Below are 16,524 nucleotides of genomic sequence, written 5' to 3'. Positions count from 1 at the left end.
GTTTAAGGGAGCTCCAGAGCAGTGTGTTGGGATGTGGGAATGCTTCAACCACAGCTTTTCAAGTGTTGTGTGTGGGGTATACACCACAGCTACCCTTGTGACTCCACACGAGACAATCCTTGCCATCCCACTGGAACTGAGATTACCAGAGATTGAAGATGCTCTTTCTGTCCGCTGATGAGCATGATAATGCATGAACAGAGCCAGGAGGGATGGCTTTAACTAGTCACTAGTGGTGTGCCCCAGGGATCAGTGCTGGGCCCAGTCCTGTTCAGTATCTTTATTGATGATCTGGAGCAGGGGATTGAGTCCAGCATCAGTAAATTTGCAGCTGACACCAAGCTAGGAGCAGGTGTGGAGCTGTTGGAGGGTAGGACAACCCTGCAGAGGGACCTTGACAGGCTGGATGGGTGGGCAGAGGCCAATGGGATGAGATTTACCAAGGCTAAGTGCAGGGTTCTGCACTTTGGCCACAACAACCCCAAGCAGTGCTACAGGCTGGGGACAGAGTGGCTGAGAGCAGCCAGGCAGAGAGGGACCTGGGGGTGTTATTTGATAGTAGCTGAAGATGAGCCAGCAGTGTGCCCAGGTGGCCAGGAGAGACAATCACATCCTGGCCTGGATCAGGAACTCCATGGCCAGCAGGACAAGGGAAGTCCTTCTGCCTCTGTACTCAGCACCTTGAGTGCTGTGTCCACTTCTGGGCTTCTCAGTTGAAGAAAGATGTTGAGGTGCTGGAATGTGTCCAGAGAAGGGCACTGAGGCTGGTGAGGGGCCTGGAGCACAGCCCTGTGAGGAGAGGCTGAGGGAGCTGGGGGTGTGCAGCCTGGAGAAGAGGAGTCTCAGGGCAGACCTCATTGCTGTATACAACTACCTGAAGGGAGTCTGTAGCCAGGTGGGGTTGGTCTCTTCTGCCAGGCACATAGCAACAGAATGAGGGGACACAGTCTCAAGCTGTGCCAGAGGAGGTATAGGTTGGATGTTAGGAGGAAATTGTTGGCAGAGAGAGTGATTGGCATTGGAATGGGCTGCCCAGGGAGGTGGTGGAATCGCTGTCACTGAAGGTGTTCAAGAAAAGACTGGGTGAGACAGTGCCATGGTCTGGTTGATTGGCTAGGGCTGGGTGCTAGGTTGGACTGGATAAGCCTGGAGGTCTCTTCCAACCTGCTTGATTCTATGATTCTATGAACTTGTGACTTCTAAAAGCATCAGTGGAAGGGTACCCTGTAGAAGATGTTTCATTTCAAACTGTACATCTAATATACCTTAAAGGCAATGCACCTCACAGCTTTCTGGTTTTGGAGCCTGAGTCTGTACTGCTGGAATGCCAAATTTGCTGTGTTGTCCTGGTTGTTCTGCTCAGGACTGAAGTCTGCTGTATATGGATTTTGCTGTTCTTCTTCCTTTATGACTTTAAATTTGTTCTTATTTTCTTAAATGAAATACAAATTCTTGACAGTGAGAATGGGGAGACACTGGCACAGGCTGCCCAGGGAGGCTGTGGCTGCCTCCTCCCTGGAGTTGTTCAAGGACAGTCTGCATGAGGCTTTGAGCAACCTGAGCTGGTGGGAGGTGTCCCTGCCCATGGCAGGGGGTTGGAGCTGGATGAGCTTTAAGGTCCCTTCCAACCCAACCCTTTCTTTGATTCTCTGATCTGTTTGAGAGCTGAGGAGAAAGGAGGGAGGGTCCAGTCACTGCCTGGCAGGACTTCCAAAAGCTTGGAGGATTCAGAGTGAATCCCTTCAGCAAGGCTGCTGATCCAAAGTAAGCTTCCTGTCTTCTCTGATTTGAGATCACTCTGTTCTTGCTGATGCCCACTCCAAGCCCCCAAGGGAACTGAGAAGAGCAGGATCTTGAGGCACATCACATTGTCGTATTTCTTTTGCCCCCATCTGCAGCAGCACAGTTCTTCAATAATGCACTCCCACATCCAGTTCAGTTGTAATTCTGTCTCTGCAGTGGGACCATGGAGGGAGAAGAGATGTCACCAAGCCATCACTCAGAGGAGAGCAGCGTGCTGGACCTACCGTCTGCTTGTGGCCTGCTGGAGCAATTCCTGCCTCCACCCGGCTCAGAAAACAGCGAGGAGCTTTTTGCTTCTGTGGATACTTTTCCCTCTCTTTCCACAGGTAAGAGTTTCTGCATGTACTCTGTGTTCAGGCTGAGCATTGTCTCTTTGGAGAGTGTCAGCTGACTGAGGAACTGGAATCTGGTAGCGGTGCATCTGCCTTGCCTTCAAACACTGTTTAGCAGGACCACAGTCTGCTCCTGCTTAACAGCTGCAGTATGAACTGTGGGTTGGTGAGATGTGGAAAAGGAGCTTCTTTAACCCACAAAGCAGTCCTCCAGGTACCTGAAGGGGGCCTCCAGGCAGGCTGGTAATGGACTGTTCAGAAGGGTTTGGAGTGGTATATGAGGGCAATGGTTCGAAAGTGGAGCAGGGCAGAGTTAGGTTGGACCTGAGGAGGAAGTTCTGCAGGAGAGTGGTGAGACACTGGCACAGGCTGCCCAGGGCTGTGCTTGAGGCCCTGTCCCTGCAGACCTTGAAGCTCAGCCTTGCTGTGTCCCTGTGCAGCCTGCTGTCACTGGAGGTGTCCCTCATGAGTGTAGGGAGTTGGACAGGATGCCTTTGGAGGGTCCCTTCCAACCCAATGCCATCTGTAACTCTGTGAAACAAAACCTGCTTTGCTGATGCTGTCCCCTTCCCCAAAACATGGTGGGCAGGAACTGGAAGGGAAAGAGGGCGGCAGAGGAGGGGAAGGTGCAGGTATTGGCAGAGCAGTGGTCTGCAAAGTTGATGGAGCTGTTTGAAGTTCTGTAAGAGAAAACAAGAAGATCTCTTCTCAGTGCATGGGAAGCTGATTTTCAGTATCTCTGTCTTCCCCTGGTGGCAAGGTGCTATTAATCAATGAGTCGTGGAGATGGCAGCTCTGTGGAGATCCAGTCCTGGTGCCTAGCCCCCATGTCTCCACACAGCACCTACCAACCCAGCACTCCTGGCTGCCTGAAGTGAGTGGTTTACAGCAATGCAGTCCTGGAAGGTGGAGCAGCTGTTGCAGAGGGTACCTCGGGGCAGATCCCACCAGCATGGCCAAGAGGCTGTTTCTCTGATTTGTATTTTAAAGGTCAAATGGAAGAGAAAACACAAAACACCTCCTTGGCACTTCTGAACTACAGATGGGCATGGATTGGCTGTGATAGTTTTGCCATGGTAGGCACAACCACTTGATGCCCTTGAGAGGCTGTTTAGTCTAGAGTGGAGAAGGCTGAGAAGGGACCTGATCAATGTCTATCAGTATCTGAGGGGTGGGGGTCAGGATGAATGTGCCGGGCTCTGTTTGGCAGTGCCCAGTGACAGGACAAGGCACAACAGGTCCAAGCTGGAATCCAGGAGGTTGCACCTCAAGATCAGGAGAAAGTTCTTTGGTGTGAGGGTGCTGGAGGCCTGGAGCAGGCTGCCCAGAGAGGTTGTGGAGTCTCCTTCTCTGGAGCCTTTCCAACCCCACCTGGATGTATTCCTATGTGACCTGCTCTGGGTGCTCCTGCTCTGGCAGGGGATTTGGGCTGGATGATCTCTGGAGGTCCCTTCCAACCCCTAGCACTCTGTGATTCTGTGAGGGGCTGGTTTGCTCTCTCAAACAGCTCTCTGACACTGGAAAGGAAGTCACAGACTTTCATGTGGCCAAAGTAGAATCTGCTTGGCCTGTCCCAGTTTCTAGTGACCTGAGTTCCTAAGTTCTTGTGTGCACATTGGAGCTGTAGATGGAGTTTTCTTGTTTGTTTTTTCTTAATGACTTTCTGAGCTGTTTTTTTTTTTAAATAGAGATCTCTGTTCCCATGCCTGCCTAGGCCAAACTCTGTGATCCAGGCAGCAGGCTGGAAACTGGTGCAGTGTAGCTGCAAATAAACCAGAGCTTTTGGCGCTGAGAAATGTGAGCATCCAAAAGCTCTGAGTAAGTGGGCATCAAAAATAGCTCATCTAAAAATAGCAGATTAGGGAGGAACCTCTCCTGAAAAGTAGTTAAGGAGCTTATGGCTGGAGCCTAAGGACAGAGGACAGAGCTGTATCTGCAGCTTGTATTCCTCTACTTGTAGACAATGAATGAGCTTTGGGCCAGAGGGCAGGATCTCATGTGCAGAGCCTAAAGCAGGCTTTGGACAGTCTTCAATGGTCCCTTCCAACCCAATGCCATCTGTAACTCTGTGAAACAAAATGTGCTTTGCTAATGCTCTCCCCTTCCCCAGAACGTGGTGGACAGGAACTGGAAGGGAAAGAGAGGGCTGCAGAGGAGGGGAAGGTGCAGGTATTGACAGAGCAGTGGTCTGCAAAGATGATGGAGCTGTTTGAAGTTCTGTAAGAGAAAACAAGAAGCAGCTCTTGAGGCCCTGTCCCTGCAGACATTCAAACTCAGCCTTGCTGTGTCCCTGTGCGGCCGGCTCTGGCTGGAGGTGTCTCTGCTGAGTGCAAGGGGGTGGAGAAGATGCCCTTGGAGGGTCCCTCCCAACCTGGTACAGTCTGTGATTCTGTGAAATGCTGTCTCATATGACCATAGTCAGGAAGACATTTTTATAAACCTGTGCTGATATTCTTCAGGTACTGAGTAGGTATCTTCCAGATATGAGGTTAGGATGTGACCTCTGTGGGAGATCGTGACAGTGAATGTTCGCTTGTGCTAACCATGTAAGCGTGATCAGAACTGCTTCAGTTTAGCTCCTGAGAGACAGCAACTTCTTCACTCAAAGGAGAACTGATTCCTTGCAGAAATAACATTCTAGGCCAGCCACTTCTCCACATTGTTAGGAGTAATGATGTATCTGAGAAGATCAAGGGGTAGCTGACACATTCTGGTGACCTCAGCCCAGTCAGCAGGGATGTGTGAGATGGAAATGCCCTGGGCCTACCATGCTTACTGCCATGGATTCCTCATGGCTGGGATGCAGGTTGCAGTCAGTATGTTTAATATCATAGAATCATAGAATGTTAGGGGTTGGAAGGGACCTCCAGAGATCACCCAGTCCAACCCCCCTGCCAGAGCAGGAGCACCCAGGGTAGGGCACACAGGAACACGTCCAGGTGGGGTTGGAAAGGCTCCAGAGAAGGAGACTCCACAACCTTCTGGGCAGCCTGTTCCAGGCCTCCAGCACCCTCACACCAAAGAACTTTCTCCTGATCTTGAGGTGGAACTTCCTGGATTCCAGCTTGGACCTGCTGTTCCTTGTCCTGTTGCGGGGCACCACCAAACAGAGCCTGGCACCTTCATCCTGAACCCCACTCCTCAGATATTGATAGGCATTGATCAGGTCTCCTCTCAGCCTTCTCCTCTCCAGACTAACCAGCCCCAGGGCTCTCTCAGTCTTTCTTCACAGCAGAGATATTCCAGTCCCTTCATCATCCTCAAAGCTCTCTCTTGGAATATGTCCAGCATTTTCCTGTCTCTCTTGAACTGGGGAGCTCAAAACTGGGCACAGCATTCCAGGTGTGGTCTCAGCAGGGCAGAGAAGAACCTCCCTATCCTTGCTGGCCACACTTTTCTTGTCTAACAGCGGGGAGACAAAATATGATGAGCAAATAATGTGTGGAGGTGGTTTGTAAAGGCACCTGAGCAGGTAAAACAGCACTGATGACATTTCTCATTCTTTTGGAGTCCTAAGTAGTGTAAAAGTGGAGTTTGGCATCACTTCTTCCCTTGTCTTTGGAGGGTTTACTTCAGCCTCGTTCCAAGACACGAGCTTGGAATTCAGAGGATGACTCTTTTCCAGTGGAAATTCCACTCTTGTGCATGCTGACCAGGTACAAGCTAATTTCTGTCGATGGTGACTGCTTGCCTGTGCAGTTGCCCTCACCTGTAATTGTGGGGCACCCAGAGCCCCAGGGGAATCTGCAGCTGCCAATCCTCACTTAGGTTTTCTTGTGCAGAGCAGTGTCTTACTGTGGCTAACCATGCAGAGCTGCTCTTGTAACCTCTGTCTGAAGTCACCACCACCCAGCTCACCTTCTGTGCTCCATACCACCTTAGGGTAATAGTGGATCTGCTTTGAGGTTTTGCTTTGGGATTCTGTGCCTGAGAAGTGGTGTCTGTCACTAGGAGGAGTGTCCTGATTAACCTTTTCCTGCTCTCCTAGGAGCTGCCTCTAACAGTGAGCAGGCCAGAACCTGTCTGCTCAGGTTTCCCAAGGCCATTGTTGCAGGTATGATGTGTGGCTTCTGTCAGGCAGTTCTTGCACTGCCTGCAGGGTGACTTAGTTGCTTAAACACCATTTGGTGTGGCTCGGGGCAGCTGGGCTTGCTTGCTGTGTTGAAGGTGATGCCCAGAGCTGCATGGGCACTGAGTGTGCTGAGGCGGCAGGGCAGTGACGTACGTGGGGGGCAGGCAGCTCTCAACCCAACTGACAGCGTTGGGCAACTTGTTTACAGTGCATATGTGCAATAATGCTAAGAAGCCAGCTCCTGCCTCCTTGCTAGCTCCAAAACTTGGTGTCAGCAGGGATTCCAGGCATGCTGGGGAGGGCAGATTAGGCTCTTGAACCCTCTCTTTCATGCTCATTTAGCAGACGCCTCGCATTTGAAACCATTTGGCAGCAGCTGTCAAAGGGTTCCTTACCCTGTGCTCCTCTAAGTGAAATAATCAAATCATGCTCTGGGCACCTCAGTTCCTTTCTCCTTCCAATAGTCTCAAAACAATTTCATACTTGCTGAAGTTCTCTTTTCTTGTGCAACTTTGGCTTTCTAAGCCATTGGGCTCGGCCAGAGTGGAAGAAGGGGCAGGAGGATGGTTCTAGAAACCTTTGTCAGATGTTCCAGGGCAAGGAAGGTGTGTCAAACATGTCTTGGGAAAGGAAGCTCTCTTGCTTCTTTGCCCATGAGACATGACAAACTGCTGCCCTGACACAAGAGCCATTAGGAGAGTGGTGGTGGTTACAGCCTGCACCCCACAGTATCACCAGAAGATTGCATCCTGGGGCTCAGGCAGACTGGGTGGTGCTTGTCATTGGAATGGGTTGGGTTGGAAGGGACCTTAAAGATCATCTAGTTCCAGCCCCCTGCCGTGGCTAGGACACCTCCTGCTAGACCAGGTTGCTCAAGGTCCCATCCAACCAAACTTAAAAGATTTTAGTTAGGGGTGAGGATCCTCCTTACTGATGGAAACATTTCCAGAAGGCCACTGGGAATGTGACAGCTTCCTTAGGAGAGCAGCAGGCTGACAGGACAGGCTTTTTCCTGACCTCTGCCACAAGGGCTGCACTGAGGCTGACCAGAATGCCATGGACCTGGAGGTCTTCCTAGTGCTTGACTCACTCTTTGTGTCAGCTTGAAGAGGCTCCACACTTGGAATAGTAGCAGGTAGTACCAATTAGTGCCCAGCAAAGGACATCAGGGGCATTCAGGGCCATTTGGGAGCAGACATTGCTAGGGCAGCAAACAGTAGTCCCATGGCAAGGCTACTGAAGGTCTCATTACCTGTGAATGGGGTTACAATTTGTGCAGGAGGGAGGGTTCATGGATTTATAGACTGGTTTAGGTTGGATAGGATCTTAAAGATCATCCAGTTCGAACCCCCTGCCTTGGACAGGGACACTTCCCACCAACCCAGGTTGCTCAAGGCCTCATCCAGCCTGGTCTTGAACACCTCCAGGGAGGGGGTATCTACAACCTCCCTGGGCAACCTGTGCCAGTGTCTCCTCACCCTCACTCTCAACAATTGCTTCCTCATCTCCACTCTCAATCTGCCCTCAAAGCCATTGTCTATCATCCTAGCACTCCCAGTCCTTGTCAAAAGTCCCTCCCCAGCTGTCCTAGGGCCCCTTTAGGTACTAGAAGTCTGCTCTAAGGTCTCCCTGGAGCCTTGTCTTCTCCAGGCTGAACAGCCCCAACTCTCCCAGCCTGTCCACACAGCAGAGGTTCTCCATCCCTCTGAGCACCTCTGTGTCCTCCTCTGGACCCTCTCCAGCAGCTCCAGGCCTCTCTTGTGCTGGGGGCTCCACAGCTGGCCCCAGCCCTGCAGGTGAGGTCTCAGCAGAGCAGAGGGGCAGGATCCCCTCTCTCCATCTCTGGCCACGCTGCTTTGGATGCAGCTGAGGCTGCCCTTGGCCTTCTGGGCTGCCAGTGCCCATTGCTGGCTCTTGTGATGCTGGAGAGCTGGGGTGGTGAAGGAAGCCAATCGAACATGGCTGGAGAGAGCAGTGTCTGTCTAAAAGCTGGGTGGCTTTTAGAAACACTGCTGAAAGCCAAGCTGGGAGCATGGACATGTTCAACCTTCAGGTTCCTCTCCAAAAGCACCACTTCTGTTCCTGCAGTGTACTTCAGTTTTGATCCCTGCCCTACCTCTGGTTCCTTTGAATGCCCTGCCCTGACCTCTCAAATGCAGCAAGTCCCAGGCTGTCCCTGACCAACCTTCTTATTCCTGCCCTGAGGGCCACGTGAGGAGTCAGCTCATGCATCTGGCCCAGCTTTCTGGCCAGCCACGTGAATGTTAGTGAGGAGGAGATGGGGACAGGTGCCCATTCTGGCAGCAACAGCAAACTACAGCTGTCTGCAACGTGGTCTGGCTTTCAGGTGGGTCACAGCCTGTCCAAAATGCTGCCTTCTGGAGTATGAACTCCCTTTTTCCTTCTGGCCATCCAGGCTTTTGTAGGCTTTCCTTCCAAAGCAGCCCATTTGTAAGTAGTCAGGAGAGCCTTGGGGAGATGTGGCAGAGCTGTTTGACTGGAGTCAAGGCCTCTTAAGAGATGAAGAGGCTGGGCCACAGCATTGCTGCTGAAATTGCTGCTCAGATCAAGGGGATTTTGGGTTTCAGATTGCTGTGGTTGGTTTTGGTCAGTCAAGGATGTATGTTTCCAAGCTGGGAAAGAGCCTGGAAACATGGGCTGCTCCCAGAGGAAGCCTATGGCACTTCTGGAGGCAGTTGGGCTTGCTCTGGGAGCAATGCAACAAGTGCCCTGTGAATCAACATTCATCCCAGCAGAGAAGATGCCCTCTGGGAGCTGCTTGTCTGAGGAGTCACGTTAAGGTTGGTGCATGTGCTCTGCCTTGTCCTTAGGTGCTCTCTGCTGTTTACCGTTGCCTGCTTGCCTGTCAGGAGTTGCTCCATCACGCCTGCAGCAGTGGGTTGTGCTTGCTGCAGAGGATTGGCCTGGCTTGTGGGTTTCTGTGTGGGAGTGATGTACAAGTGCTGACGTAGTAGAAGCTGGAAGGAAAGCAGCAGGCTCTGCTTGCCTTGCCAGCAGCTCCCTGTCAGGGCTGCCACTTGATGTGTGCTTGAAAGTTCAATTCAGGCCAGAACTCAGTTCCTGGGACAGAAATTTGAGCCTGGCCACCTGAGATGCACTGCTACCAAAGCGGCAGAATTTCCAGAGTGGCTTTTTGCCTGTGCTGAAGACAACCCAAAGACTCAAGACCTTTCTCTCTGGTCCATGAAAGAGCTCTGTGTACCACACTTGCTACTTGAAATCACTTTCAGACTGAGACAAAGCTGAGCCTCACATTTCACCTCAACATCAGGAGAAATGTCTTTGGTGTGAGGGTACTGGAAGCTTGTAGCAGGCTGCCCAGAGAGGCTATGGAGTCTCCTTCTCTGGAGCCTTTCCAGCCCCACCTGGATGTGTTCCTGTGGGACCTGCCCTGGGTGACCTTGCTCTAGCTGGGAGTCTGGACTAGATGATCTCCAGATGTCCCATCCAACCGTGAACTCCTACTCAAACTCCAGGCTGCTGTGCTTGGGTACAGGAACATCTGATGGTTTCCCTCTACCAAAGAGATCCAGCTGACCCTAAGAATATGTTACTTCTTTGGAGGAGAGAGGGAGTGTGCTGTGCACAGTGCTTTGTAGCATGAGGAAGAAGTTTGTCTGCAGGAAGTTCCTGTGTTCTTCCACTTGCAAGCCCACTTTGCTTTGAGCTGTGGTTCATAGCTTCACAGAGTGGTTTGGGTTGGAAGGGACCTTAAAGATCACGCAGTTCCACCCCCCTGCCATGGGCAGGGACACCTCGCACTAGCCCAGGTTGCTCAAGACCCCAGACTTCGTTGATTTTAAGGCAGATGGCCTGTGCATAACTGCCCTGGTATGGATGAAGGTGGTCGCCCCTCTTTTGGGTTTGGATTTGGTTGATTTCCTGCTGCCCTCTGCTGAGCAATGTTGCTCACTTCTGATGCCTCCACCTTAGAACCTAGGCTGGGGATTAATTTTTAGCCTTCACCTGGTGGTGGGCATCCAGAGAAGGGCAAGAAAGGTGTGGAAGGGTCTGGAGAAGAGGGCTGGGGAGGAGCAGCTGCGGGAGCTGAGGGTGTTTAGTGTGGAGAAGAGGAAGCTGAAGGCAGACCTCATTGCTCTCCACAACTCCCTGAGAGGAGACTGAAGACAGGTGGAGGTTGGGCTCTGCTCCCTAGGAACAAGTGATAGAATGAGAGGAAATGGCCTCAAGAGGCCTCAGAGGAGGTTTAGGTTGGAGATGAGATGAAACTTCTTGACTGCAAGGGTTCTCAAAGCCTACCAGCCAGAGGCTGCCCAGGGAGGTGGTTGAATGCCCACCCCTGGAAGTGTTTCAGAGAGGCAGAGCTGTGGTGCTGAAGGCCATGGCTTAGCCCCAGCTTTGGCAGAGTTAGAGACTGGTTGGGCTGGATGAGTTTAAAGAGCTTTCCAACCCGAAATAAGTACTCTGTGAGTCCAGGTACCCAGTTCAGACCTGTGTTGGCTTCCTGCTGTTGAGAAATGGTGGTGAGCAGTCCCCAGGGCTGCTGTGGGAGCAGTTCTGAGGAGCATTGGCAGCTCCTGGATCCTGGCATTAGAAGGCTCCTGTTGCCTGTTGGTGAGGTGTTTGGTTTTGCCTGGGAAGAGCCTTCCTCCTCCTATCAGTTCCAATTAAAGCTTTAAAGCCTGGCCAGGTTGTGCTTTTCTGGGTGCCACTGTTAGTTTTTGAGCCTTTCCCAAAGTGTTTCTGGCAGCTTTCTCTTTTATCTCTCCTGCTGATATAAACATCCAGTTATTGGCCAAGGTGAGGGATTTGTTTAGCTCAGCAAAACCAAAGCAGCACCTCTTTTGAAGTGAATTTTGGGGCTTTTATTGGTGATTTTTAACTGTCAAGTATGATCAAAATCCCAGAGTTATATTTGCACTCCAGTTCCCAAGAGGGTAAAGAGAAAAAGGTGAAATGTTTTCAATCCTAATAGTTTTATATAAATGTTGTGGAAATTTGGGCTGTTCAGCCTGGAGAAGGGAAGGCTCCAGGGAGACCTTAGAGCAGCCTTCCAGTACCTGAAGGAGCTCCGGGAGAGCTGGGGAGGGACTCTGGACAAGGGCTGGGAGTGCCAGGATGAGGGACAATGATTTTGAGCTGGGAGAGGGGAGACTGAGACTGAAAATGAGGAAGAAATTGTTGAGAGTGAGGATGAGTAGAGACTGGCACAGGCTGCCCAGGGAGGCTGTGACTGCCCTCTCCCTAGAGGTGTTTGAGGCCAGGTTGGATGAGGCCTTGAGCAACCTGTGCTGGTGGGAGGTGTCCCTGTCCATGGCAGGGGGGTTGGAACTGGATGATTTTTGAGGTCCCTTCCAACTCAACCCTTTCCATGACTCTGTAAACGTTGTGGTCCAGTGGGGCAGATGCTCAGTGGACTGGAATTTATGGAGCTTCCCTGAAGCCATGGGCAAAGCCTTGGGTCTGGTGACCAGATGTCTCTGGGGAGTTTGGCAGTGTGCACTGCCCAGGCGTTTTGTTGTGGCTGAATGAACAGTGGAATTCTTGGCACCACACGTGGAAGGAGCACAGGAAAACTTCAGGACATAAGAACTACAGATCTCAGCACCACTCATTTGCTGGAGGGTTTCCAGCTTTCCTAAAGTAATTTTCCAGGGTTGTGCTACATGAAGCATGCAGCCAAAAATAACTTCTGGAAGAGGAAAAGACAGTGCTTTGTTCTTCAGAGTCCCAGGAAGAAGTCTCATCCTGTTCTATGGAAGATTGGAGCATTCTGCTGGCAGAAGTTCTGCCAGGGGACAGCAATGTGTCCTGGTGGCCAAGAAGGCCAATGGCAGCCTGGGAGGCATCAAGAAGAGTGTGGCCAGCAGGTGGAGGGAGGTTCTTCTCCCTCTCTGCTCTGCCCTGGTGAGGCCTCATCTGGACTTTTGTATCCAGTTCTAGGCTACTCAGTTCAAGAGGGACAGGGACCTACTAGAGAGTGTCCATTGAAGGACTGTGAGGATGATGATGATGATGGAACTTGAACTTCTCTGTCTGATGAGGGAAGACTGAGAGACCTGGGGCTGTTGAGCCTGGAGAAGAGCAACTTGAGAGGGAGTCTTCTCAGTATTTACAAATAGCTGAAGGGTAGAGGGCAGGAAGAAGAGGCCAGGCTCATTTTGGTAGGGTGCTGTGATAGGACAAGGGGTAGTGAACACAAACTGGAACCCAGGAGTTTCCTTCTCAACTCGAGGAGAAACTTCTTTGGTGTGAGGGTGCTGGGGCCCTGGAGCAGGCTGCCCAGAGAGGTTGTGGAGTCTCCTCTGGAGATTTTCTGACTCACCTGGATGTGTTCCTGTGTGCCCTGCCCTGGGTGACTCTGCTCTGACAGCAGGTTGGACTGGATGACCTTCAGAGGTCCTTTCCAAGCCCTACCCTCCTGTGATCTGTGGAAGGTTAGAGGTGTGCTGGTCTGGGGTTCTTTCTGATGATGAATGCCTGTGTTTGTCATGCTGCTTCTGCAGCTCTAGTAAGTATGACAGAGATGGAGCTTTGGTTTCTGGTACTGGACAGCAGCCCTCACAGGCAGGGGCTAATCCAGAGCTCCTTCTTGGTACCAGATGGTAGTGGTTTGGGATGGCAGATCAGAGCCCTACAGAGAGCTGTGCTGGAGTTGCCCTCCTTGCTAGGGACCTCAGCTGCCCCAGGCCTGGCAACTTTCTGGCCACTGCATTGGTGCATTCCTTCAGGCTAGCAAACCATAGCAGCTTTCTGCTGCCTGATGCCAAGGTGCAAACCTCCTGGCCGGTTGCTTGCCCATCACTGCTTCAGCTGAGATATGGTGGCAGAGATCTGATCTAAGCCAGGCTTCCAGAGATGGTCTTTTGCCACTCCCTCCCTTGGGCAGCCGGTGCCAGGCTTTGAGAACCCTTTCAGTCAAGAAGTTTCTTCTCATCTCCAACCTAATATATCTCCCCTGGGGCAACTTGAGGCCATCTCCTCTCTCCACTTGTAACTGAGAAGAGCCCAACCCTTATCTGGCTTCAGCCTCCTCTCAGGAAGCTGTGGAGGGCAATGAGGTCTCCTCTGAGCCTCCTCTTTTCCACACTAAACACACCCAGCTTCCTTGGCAGCTCCTCCCCAGCCCTCTTCTCCAGACTCTTCCCCAGTTCCCTTGCCCTTCTCTGGACCCTCTCCAGTCCCTCAGTGCCCTTCTTGGAGTCAAGGCCCCAAACCTGAACCCAGCATTCCAGGTGTGGCCTCCCCAGTGCTGAGTCCAGGGGAACAATCCCTGCCCTGCTCCTGCTGGCCACACCATTGCTGATCCAGGTCAGGCTGCTGGTGGCCTCCTTGGCCAGCTGGGCACAGCCTGGCTCACCTTCACCCAGCTGTCTACCAGCACCCCCAGCTCTGTCTCTGCTGGGCACTTTCCAGCCACTCTGCCCCCAGCCTGGAGCCTTCCTGGGGTTGTTGTGTCCCAGGTGCAGGACCCAGCCCTTGGCCTTGTTAAATCTCAGCCTATGGATGCAGACTGTGCAGGTCCCTCTGCAGAGCCTTCCTGCCCTCCAGCAACTCCACACTCCCTCCTCCCTGCTCAGTGCCATCTGCAAACTGACTGAGGGTGCCTGGCTCCCCTCCTCTAGGTTATTAATAAAGACATTAAAGAGGACTGGGCTCAGCACTGAGCCCTGGGGCACACCACTGGTGACCAGCTGCGGAGTGCTCCGAGTCCATTTCCCAGCACCGCGGGGCTGGCCCCAGCCGTTCATTGTTATTTAGCATTTGTAGCTTTTCTTCAAGCTCCATCTGCTGGAGATAAGCAGCTCTGGGTGCTTTGCTTTTCCCTGCCAGCAGCAGCCCGGTGCGGAGGATCGAAGACCGTAAAGCAGAGCACAGGTGGCTTACACCAACAGCTCCTCTCTGCTTCAGGTCTCATCAATTCTTCACCAATTATCTGGTGTGAGAGATTGCCCAGTGTCTGCGCTGGCACTAACAGCCAGACTATCAGCACCTGGCAGTGCCAGGCTCTGGGACCTGTCATAGGTACCTAGGACACAGACTGGAACCCAGGAGGTGCCACATGAACAGAAGGAACAAATTCTTCCCTGTGAGGGTGGCAGAGCAGTGGGACAGGCTCCCTGGAGAGAATGTGGAGGCTCCATCTCTGGGGGCATTCCAGACCCACCTGGACCCGTCCCTGTGTGACTTACTCTGGGTGATCCTGTTCTAGCAGGGGGACTGGACTGGATGCTCTCCAGAGGTCCCTTCCAGCCCCTGCCATTCTGTCATATGATCTGCCCATCAGTGAGACTGGGGTCTTTTAAGTTCACCTTGCTCTGTAGCTGTGGTGTAAATGTCCCTGTGGGCCACTTCTTCTTTATCTTTACCTAAGCTGCCATCCCAGCCTGGGATTCTGTTTCTCTCATCTTAGCTCTCAGTGCTTGTGCATTATTGCAGGAGAGAAGGGTTAGACTGGAGCTGAGGGAGAAGTTCTTCAGTAGGAGGGTGATGAGACTCTGGAACAGGCTGTCCAGGGAGGTTATGGCTGCCTCCTCCCTGGAGGTGTTCAAGGCCAGGTTGGATGAGGCTTTGAGCAGCTGAGTCCAGTTGAAAGGTGTCCCTGCCCATGATGATGAGGTTGGAGTAGATGATCTCTGAAGTGCCTTCCAACCTGAGCCACTCTGTGGTGGTGGCTCTGTGTGAGGCTGCTGAAGTGCCAGTAGAAAGGATATGGCTTGAATGAAAGTGCAGGATTCAGGAAAGGGAAACAGGAAATTAAAGTGTCCCTGAGGCTGAGGGAGAGGAAGCCTGCGCCAAATGGGTTGTGCTGTTTAATCTCTAGCTTTGATTAATTTTGTCATTACTCTGGAGCTGAGAAGCTGCAGTAACAATCACTGAGCTAAGTGTGAGGTTGGAAGGGGCTGGGCAGGCAGACAGCAGCAGCAGTGACAGAGAGGATCTTCTGCACGTGTAGGCCATAGGCAGTGTTGCCCCTTTACCCATCACCTTGGCTCACCATTTGGACTGCAGTGCATTGCCTCTTGTGTACACACGTCCTGTCTTCTTCCTGCTGCATTCCTGGAGAACCCCCCCCCATAAGTCCTTCCTAGCATGGAGCAGTGGCTGTCAAGCAGTGTCCTCATCTTACCTGCACTCAGGTGCCCAAAACATGTTTCACCAAGCCAAGTGCAGAGGGCTGGGAGAGTGCCCTCTGCCTTCCCGGTGAATTTGAATGCCTTTGTGTGCAGCAGCATGATAAGAGTCCTCATTTTTTCTCTTGGGCATCTTTGGAGCGTCTAGAGGCAGGCAGAGCTGCAGGAATTGTTAGGAAGAAATTCTTGACAGTGAGGGTCACAGGTTGCCCAGGGAGGCTGTGGCTGCCCCCTCCCTGGGTGTGTTCAAAGCCAGGCTGAATGAGGCCTTGAGCAACCTGGGCTGGTGGGAGGTGACCCTGCCCATGGCAGGGGGTTGGAGTAGATGATCTCGAAGGTCACTTCCAAGTTAAGCCATTCTCTGATTCTGTGACAATTGTTGGCAGCTTTTCATCACTGATAGATTCTTATGTGGGGCTGCTAAGATGTTGGTTCCTTTCTCACCACAGAATCACAGAATGTTAGGGGCTGGAAGGGACTTCCAAAGCTCATCCAGTCTTGCTCCCCTGCCAGAGCAGGGTCACCCAGGGCACATCACACAGAAACAAATCCAGGTGGGTTTTGAATATTTCCAGAGGAGACTCCACAACCTCTGCTGGGCAGCCTGTTCCAGAGTTCTGTCATCCTCACAAGGGAAAAATTCCTCCTCATGTTTCCATGGAAATTCCTATGCCTCAGCTTGCAGCAGTGCCCCCAGTACTGGCACTGGGCATCACCCAGCAGAGCCTGGCTCCAGCCTCCTGCCACTCACCTTTACATCTTTATAAACAGCAATGACGGTAGCACTCAGGGTCCTCCTCTCCAAGCCCCAGCTCCTCAGTCTCTCCTCTTAAAGGAAGATGTTCACTGCCTGCAGCAGCCTGGGGGCTCTGGGCTGGACTCACTCAAGCAGTTCCCTGAGGTCCTTCTTGGCCTGAGTGGCCCAGAACTAGACATAATATTTCAGATGTGGCCTTAGCATGGCAGAACAGAGGGGCAGGAGAACCTCTCTGCACCTCCTAACCACAGCCCTTCAAATCCACCCCAGAATGGCCTTGGCCCTCCTGGCCACCAGAGCCCATTGCTGGCTGATGGGCACCCTTCTATCCACTAGAACCCCCAAGGCCTTTTCCCTTTGACTGCCTTCCAACCAATCTCCCCTAACCCTGGAGGTATTAAAAATGGATCTGCCTGCTCTAATGGAGGATGTCCCTGCAGAGGG

The 16,524-nt window shown here is 52.3% G+C and overlaps 1 protein-coding gene across 3 annotated transcripts in view; it reads left to right on the top strand.

The window, feature by feature from the left end:
* SHLD1 (shieldin complex subunit 1) overlaps positions 1-16,524 on the top strand; it is an 83,381-nt gene that overhangs the window by 32,359 nt on the left and 34,498 nt on the right. For all 3 annotated transcript variants that reach the window (XM_064146247.1, XM_064146246.1, XM_064146248.1), the window contains one exon: positions 1,960-2,129. In XM_064146247.1, coding sequence (XP_064002317.1) covers positions 1,960-2,129 — 170 coding nt within the window. The remainder of the gene's footprint in view (positions 1-1,959; positions 2,130-16,524) is intronic.

Source organism: Pogoniulus pusillus, chromosome 7 (genome assembly GCF_015220805.1).
Source record: "Pogoniulus pusillus isolate bPogPus1 chromosome 7, bPogPus1.pri, whole genome shotgun sequence".
Classification (NCBI taxonomy): Eukaryota; Metazoa; Chordata; class Aves; order Piciformes; family Lybiidae; genus Pogoniulus; species Pogoniulus pusillus.
This window is presented reverse-complemented; position numbering and strand designations above follow the sequence as displayed.